The following is an 8,699-nucleotide window of genomic DNA, read 5'->3' on the forward strand; positions in this document are numbered from 1 at the left end:
GTTAAGTAAAGCAGTGTTGGGGTGTGAACGTAATACCATCATGTCATTTGTAATGTCTAATAAAAAGACTATAGATAAACGTTATCCATATATTTATAAACAAATATTATGTTGTTTTATTCTTTAATAACATCAACTTGTCAACTTTTTGTCATTACATGATGCCTTTATCTCTATTTGTACATTTTGATAGAGAGAGTTTTTATATATTTTTTTAAGTTATGTACATCATCTACATGATGTATCGGGACAGATCCATTATGAGTTTGAGCAGAAATATGTTGTATAGGAATTAACTATACACAATAACACATTAACAAAATGATGTCACATGAATGATTTTTGAAGTGACATGAAAAAAACCCACAATTAATGTAAACAAAACCTGGTGTTTACTTTTTGATATCAAAATAAAACGGAGCAGTTTGGCTAATGAAGATGAAGTCTAATAAACAAGCTTTGTTCTTCTCCAACGCCTCCTTAGTGTTTCAGTACAATATATATGTATATATACATACATACATACACATATATATAATTACAATTACGGTCCTGGTGTATGGAACATTCTAACACACCATTGATGTAAGTGCTGGCATCTCCCAGAGTACTTTTTCTGGTGCCCTTTACCAAATATTAATTACCGTGTCTGGCAAGTTGGGCAAGTATATCTAGTTCCAAGCCTCAAATTTTAACTTTTTGAGGTCAAGGCAAATGTGCCTTAAAGGAGGGCTCTTATTTTAGGGCACCAAGGCAAACATTATTTTATTTTGAGGCAAGATATATATATATATATATATATATATATATATATATATATATATATATATATCCTGCCTCAAAATAAAATAATGTTTGCCTTGGTGCCCTTCTAACTTGCCTTGGTGCCCTAAAATAAGAGCCCTCCTCTAAGGCAACATTTGCCTTGACCTTAAAAAGTTCAAATTTGAGGCCTGGAACTAGATATACTTGCCCAATTTGCCAGAAACGGTAATTAATATTTGGTAAAGGGCACCAGAAAAAGTACTCTGGGAGATGCCAGCACTTACCGTATTTTCCGCACTATAAGGCGCACCTAAAAACCACAAATTTTCTCAAAAGCTGACAGTGCGCCTTATAATCCGGTGCGCCTTATATATGGGTTAATATTAATATTAATTTTCATAAAGTTTCGGTCTCGCAACTACGGTAAACAGCCGCCATCTTTTTTCCCCGTAGAAGAAGGGCGCGGTGCATGCTGGGATATGTGACGTTTCATTTCCATTTGTGTGTTTATGTAAAGACCCCAAAATGGCTCCTATTAAGTGTGTTGTCTGTCTAATTATAAATAATGCAGACGAGGCGTGTTAACTGAGTTCTCAACGTTTACTCACAGCGTGCTCATAACCACATTCTAACTCCCAGCATACAACGCTTCTCAGGGCTACCGCGCATGCTCGTCACTATCGTTGCATGCTGGGTAGTGTAGTTGTTATATTTGCTAGCTCATAACATCACATTAAGAGACACGCTTACGCGCTTAATTCAATACTCGCCGTCATTCCGGGTGGATTGACAAAAGACCTCCAGCCGCTACATATTGGTGTCAACAGGGCATTCGAAGCTAGACTGCTAACTGCGTGGGAACAGTGGATGACAGAAGGCGAACACACCTTCACTAAGACAGGGAGACAGCGCCAGACGACGCCAACATCACCTTCACTAAGACAGGGAGACAGCGCCAGACGACGCCAACATCTGCCAGTGGATCGTAAATGCCTGGGCAGATATTTCGGTCACAACTGTGGTCCGAGCTTTCCGGAAGGCAGGATTCACAGAACTGCTGGACAACAGCGACACTGACTCCGATTACTGCGACGAGACGGAGCCGGCCATTTTGGATCCCACATTCGCCCAACTTTTCAATTCGGACACGAAGGAGAAGAATTCGAGGGATTTATGAATGAAGAATAACTTCAGAAAGTGAGCGTTATGTTTATTTTGTGTGTTGTGACATTAACGTTCGAGCAACATTATGTTGCTATTGCTCTGCACTATTTAGAATTTTACTATGTTTGTGATTGCACATTTGCGTACATTTTGGGAGTGAACAGAGTTGTTAGAACGCTGGTTTTTAATATATTATTAAAGTTTGACTGACCTATCTGACTGTTTTTTTGACATTCCTTTAGCGCAGTTAGATGCGGCTTACAACACGGGGCGGCTTATAGGTGGACAAAGTTTTGAAATATGCCGTTCATTGAAGGCGCGGCTTATAACCCAGGGCGCCTTATGGTGCGGAAAATACGGTACATCAATGGTGTGTTAGAATATTCCATACACCAGGACCGTAATTGATCGTGGCACACTGCAACGCAAAAGTAAATGCTGCCACACCTTAAAAATGTGTGTTTTTACACAACACCTCCTCATTCTCTGCCAACATGGTGTAATCACGACCATGGCAACAATGAACATCAATAACACACAAACGTAACATTAACACCAGCAGGTCGTTATAGTATAAACAGAGATATATAGCCTATTATCTAATCAAATTCGGCCGCCGAAAAAAAACCTTGACCGGAACAGCATTGTCAAAACCGGATGTTGTGATGGCGTAGGTAGGTAATATGGAGCTGAGGCAGCATGTCTGCGATGTTGACGTACTTTAAAGGGGTTGTATTGTGAGTTTTTCTCTCTAAATTTAAAACACTTATTGTGGCCCTTCTAGCTTGCCTTGGTGCCATAAAATATGAGCCCTCCTTTAAGGCAACACTTGCCTTGACCTTAAAAAGTCAACTTGCCCAACTTGCCAGACACGGTAATTAATATTTGGGAAAAGTAAATGCTGCCACACCTTAAAAATTTGTGTTTTTACACAACACCTCCTCATTCTCTGCCAACATGGTGTAATCACGACCATGGGAACAATGAACATTAATAATACACAAACGTAACATTAACACCAGCAGGTCGTTATAGTATAAACAGAGATATATAGAGATATATATATACAATGAAGAAAATAAGTATTTGAACACTCTGCTATTTTGCAAGTTCTCCCACTTAGAAATCATGGAGGGGTCTGAAATGTTCACGGTAGGTGCATGTCCACTGTATGAGAGATAACCTAAAAAGAAAAATCCAGAAATCACAATCTATGATTTTTTAACAATTTATTCGTGTGATACAGCTGAAAATAAGTATTTGAACACCTATCAGCTAGAATTCTGACCCTCAAAGACCTGTTAGTCCGCCTTTCAAAGTCCTCCTCCACTCCACTGTATTATCCTGAATCAGGTGCACCTGTGTGAGGTCGTTAGCTGCATAAAGACACCTGTCCACCCTATACAATCAGTAAGACCCAAACATTCAGCATGGCTAAGAGCAAAGAGCTGTCCAAAGACACCAGAGACAAAATTGTACAACTCCACAAGGATGGAAAGGGCTACGGAGAAATTGCCAAGCAGCTTGGTGAAAAAAGGTCCACTGTTGGAGCAATCATTAGAAAATGCAAGAAGCTAAACATGACGGTCAATCTCAATCGGAGTGGAGCCCGATGCAAGATATCACCTCGTAGGGTCTCAATGATGCTAAGAAAGGTGAGGAATCAGCCCAGGACTACACGGCAGGACTTGGTCAATGACCTGAAAAGAGCTGGGACCACTGTTTCCATGGTCACTGTTGGTAATACACTAAGACGTCATGGTTTGAAATCATGCATGGCACGGAAGGTTCCCCTGCTTAAACCAGCACATGTTAAGGCCGTCTTAAATTTGCCAATGACCATTTGGATAATCCAGAGGAGTCATGGGAGAAAGTTTTGTGGACAGATGAGACCAAAATTGACCTTTTTGGTCATAATTCCATTATGCGTGTTTGGAGGAAGAAGAATGATGCGTACCATCCCAAGAACACCATCCCTACTGTGAAGCATGGAGGTGGTAGCATCATGCTTTGGGGGTGTTTTTCTGCTCATGGGACAGGACGACTGTACTGTATTAAAGAGAGGATGACTGCAGTCATGTATTGTGAGATTTTGGCCAAAAACCTCCTTCCCTCAGTCAGATCATTGAAGATGAGTCGTGGCTGAATCTTCCAACATGACAATGACCCAAAGCACACAGCCAGGAAAACCAAGAAGTGGCTTCGTAAGAACCATATCAAGGTTCTGGAGTGGCCTAGCCAGTCTCCAGACCTAAATCCAATTGAAAATCTTTGGAGGGAGCTGAAAGTCTGTGTTACTCAGCGACAGCCCAGAAACCTGACTGATGTAGAGAAGATCTGTGTGGAGGAGTGGGCGAAAATCCCTCCTGCAGTCTGTGCAAACCTGGTGAAGAACTACAGGAAACGTTTGACCTCTGTAATTGCAAACAAAAGCTACTCTACCAAATAGTAATGTTGGTGTTCAAATACTTATTTTCAGCTTTATCACACAAATAAATTGTTAAAAAAATCAGATTGTGATTTCTGAATTTTTTCTTTTTAGGTTATCTCTCATACAGTGGACATGCACTTACCATGAACATTTCAGACCCCTCCATGATTTCTAAGTGGGAGAACTTGCAAAATAGCAGGGTGTTCAAATACTTATTTTCTTCACTGTATATCTAATCAAATTGGGCCGCCGAAAAAAGACCTTTCCGGAACAGCATTGTCAAAACCGGATGTTGTGATGGCGTCGGCAATATGGAGCTGAGGCAGCATGTCTGCGATGTTGACGTACTTTAAAGGAGTTGTATTGTGAGTTTTTCTCTCTAAATTTAAAACATTTCCTTGTGGTTATTTGGTCAAAATTTTGCATAGATTGTTTTCGAGACGCTTTCTGACCGCCTCTTCAGGATGCACCGTTTTATGGACGGTCTTATTTACATGCGTCCACTTTGACTGTATTTTCTTCCTGCCCACTTTGTTGTTTTTTTAGCGCTTTCATAGCGAGCCCACTGACAGATATAAGTGAGAACTATACACTACTTTATATCAGAAATGACAAAAGCAAAGGATGCGTGTGCATGTATGAGTCAGTCTGCCCCACAACAAGAGGATAGCAATATAGAAGCTTATTGACTACCGCACGGACTACAATGGCGGATGCGCACAAGGCAGTATGGGTACATTTAAATCATGTATTGATAATCCGCTGATGGTTTTCCCAATTTGTGGCATCACCAATTGTGCATATTCTAAAAGGCTTGTTTGGAGGAAGTAGGAAGGAGGGGAAAATTATTTTATAAATATCTCTGCAACGCCTTTGCGGTTTGATTTCAAATTTTACCAGCAAGTACCAATAGGTAAGAAGAGTTGGTTTTGCATAATAAGGCCTCGGTCAGAGATATACCTATGGACAGTGATCTGCAAAATGAGCAATGATAAGAAGTGTGATGTCAGTGAGGGTTCTGTTGCTTCACGCTACTGCGAGCTTTCTCTCCTTGACAGCCACCATGGTCCTCTTAATATTTGTACATTTCCCATTTTCTAGCTCGCTTTCCTTGGGTATATCTGGGGTACATCAAAGTATATCCACATGGCAGACATTCTGTCTCTGCTGCAGACAATCATGTGCATTTGCTTATGTCATCACAACATTAGGTTTCAGCAGTGCTGTAAGTCAAAGTCTTTTTGTCAACAGTGCACAGATAACACACTATATATATATATCAATTAGGGGTGTCCGATAATGGCTTTTTGTCGATATCCGATATTCCGATATTGTCCAACTCTTTAATTACCGATACCGATATCAACCGATACCGATATATACAGTCGTGGAATTAACACATTATTATGCCTAATTTGGACAACCAGGTATGGTGAAGATAAGGTCCTTTTTTAAAGAAATAATAAAATAAAACAAGATAAATACAGTCAAAACATTTTCTTGAATAAAAAAGAAAGTAAAACAATATAAAAACAGTTACATAGAAACTAGTAATTAATGAAAATTAGTCAAATTTACTGTTAAAGGTTAGTACTATTAGTGGACCAGCAGCACGCACAATCATGTGTGCTTACGGACTGTATCCCTTGCAGACTGTATTGATATATATTGATATATAATGTAGGAACCAGAATATTAATAACAGAAAGAAACAACACTTTTGTGTGAATGAGTGTAAATGGGGGAGTTTTTTTTTTGGGTTGGTGCACTAATTGTAAGTGTATCTTGTGTTTTTTTATGTTGATTTAATAAATAAATAAATTTAAAATAAAAAATAAAAAAAATAAACCGATACCGACAATTAAAAAACGATACTGATAATTTCCGATATTACATTTTAAAGCATTTATCGGCCAATAATATCGGCAGGCCGATATTATCGGACATCTCTAATATCTATTCATACTGTAACGACCTGCTGGTGTTAAATGTTAATGTTACGTGGTATTAATGATAATTTTCCCATGATCTTGAACACATTGTGTCCAAAGTGAAAGATGATTGGCAAAGAATGAGGAAGTGTTGTAGTGTGTCTGCCCGGAGAAGGAAGTGTGCGCACAGGAGCACAAGATTGGCAATAAAAGTTAAAAATAACATCATACTTTGTTTGACTTCTTCTGGAGGCTACAATATATTGTATTGTACTTTAATTTGTTTTCATGTAAAAAAAAAGAAGTAATGTTTAAGGTGTGGCGGCTTTTATTATGCCATGGCGTTGCGCCACGATCGAATACATTAAGGGGAAACCCTGACACACTTACAGCATGCATATGAAACGTTGATGGCGGTTTTTGAAGTTGTCTTAGAGGGCTTGGAAGGATACATGGGTGACTCACGTTAGCTGCCATGTAAGTCGCATCTTGCGAGTGTTTTTTATCTTCAGAATCCCCAAAAATTCTCACATATGTTCTTGACTTACATAAAAATTGTGAATGATAGGCAAAATTACCCCAAAAAGTGCTGTTCCCCTTTAAGATACATTATAAACATTTTAAAGATAGAACATTGCAATTGAAACACTTCAAGCATTCTTATGATGAAAAAAGTATGGTTTTTTTTACCCATCACAGATCCAAGGATGATGCCTATCCCCAGTCCTTTGCTGATCAAAATCTTTAGACATGGAACTAGAACACAAATAATTCAAAATCAATAAAATGCTCTAGACAAAAAAAGAATACAATGTCAAGCAATGGAGTTGCCTTTGGAGGCTGTTTGTAACCTTTACGCAGATGCCTATAAGGCACTTTCTCCAATGTGTTTTAAGCTTTATATCCCGCCGTTTTAAGGCTTTTAACACGTAATGACATCCTTATGTAACACGCGCATTAACGATGAGTGTGGTTAGCTCATTTGGATAGTTAATGTTAACTATAATTGAATGCATAGCGGAGCTTAACACAACATGACAGCAAATTGTTAGTTGCTCCTCTTGAACTGTGGACGAGACAGCGGTGAGTGACAAGCCTGAACACCAGAAAAACTCCTTGGACCAACCAGAAATTTGTGTTCAATATAATTAGTGATTACGAAAAATATAGACATCAAAAATAATGTGTATGTTTCCATATACCAATGATGGTAAACAAGCTAGCCGGTAGTGTTTTTATATGTATACCGGTAGTCGAGGTTTCTGTGGTTTATCCGTTATACAGTGCTCAATACCGGGGTAGAGCGGAATATACGTTAGGTCAGGAAAAAACACAGAGGCTATTTTATCCCTACAAGCCTGTTTCGCAGGTTTCCCTGCTCTTCAGGGGATTTTATTAAAATATAATATATAAAATATGTATATATATATATATATATATATACATATATATATATATATATATATATATATATATATGTATGTATATATTTTATTTTTATTTTGAACAAGTTGCAAACGGCCCCTTTAGGTAGCAACTAATGAAAATCAATACATCTATATGACATAAAATAAAAAAAGTAAGCAACCATGTAGGCAAAACTAAAGCATTTTTAATTTAAAGCAGATGTAACAATATAGTATATATTAGGTACTATTATTGAATTTAACCAAACAACATATTGAAGCGACGAGTAATATTTCGAACGAGATGTTAGCTTTACACAAGTGCGTTTCCGGTATTGAGTGAGTGAGCGAGAGGCTATCAAACGAACACACATACCATGCAAAAGGTTGAACTTGACAAATAACTCGTCGTAACATGACTCAGGCATCAAATATGCCAACAAGAAGCCTTTAAAAGGATCCATGAAGGAGGAAGCTTTCACAAAAGTTGTTTCCTCCGCCATTGTGGGGTCAACAGTCCTGTCAAGATGACAGGGAGTGTGCAACACCACGAATAATCCGACGAGCTAACAAGTAACACGGAATAGTTCCGCCTGCGTTGATATAGTTATAAATTGCTCATAACTCCATCAATCCATCTATTTTCAACTATAATAATTTATTATTAGAACGACTGTAGGGATTATTAATTGAGAATTAAATTATTTAATTTGACGTTCAAAATTGACCCATCACTAATTAGAAATAACCCGACTATCGACCGTCCATGAAAACTGTTTTTCAAAATAAAACTGTCATTTTTATTATTATTTTGTTGTCTTTTTTAAACAGCACCGACATTATTAAATGTATTAAAAATTAACTTTTAAATGAAAATAATTTACTTATATAAACGTGAGCCAATAACTGATAAATAATCGTGTGATCAACATAGTCTATAATGTAAGACACAAGAGATAAAGAGCACCGTGTGATGATTATAAGTTCACCTTTTAAACTTAA

At 38.0% G+C, this 8,699-nt stretch overlaps 1 protein-coding gene across 1 annotated transcript in view; it reads right to left on the reverse strand.

Annotated features, from left to right (window-relative positions):
• The window catches only part of LOC133606839 (mannose-P-dolichol utilization defect 1 protein-like), a 38,598-nt gene extending 30,343 nt beyond the window's left edge, over positions 1-8,255 (reverse strand). The window contains exons 1-2 of the mRNA XM_061961206.1: positions 8,074-8,255; positions 6,982-7,047 (exon numbers count right to left, since the gene is read on the reverse strand). Coding sequence (XP_061817190.1) covers positions 6,982-7,047; positions 8,074-8,200 — 193 coding nt within the window. The 5' untranslated portion in view covers positions 8,201-8,255. The remainder of the gene's footprint in view (positions 1-6,981; positions 7,048-8,073) is intronic.
• Between the last annotated feature and the right edge of the window lie 444 nt (positions 8,256-8,699).

Source organism: Nerophis lumbriciformis, linkage group LG05, assembly GCF_033978685.3.
Source record: "Nerophis lumbriciformis linkage group LG05, RoL_Nlum_v2.1, whole genome shotgun sequence".
NCBI classification, from domain to species: Eukaryota; Metazoa; Chordata; class Actinopteri; order Syngnathiformes; family Syngnathidae; genus Nerophis; species Nerophis lumbriciformis.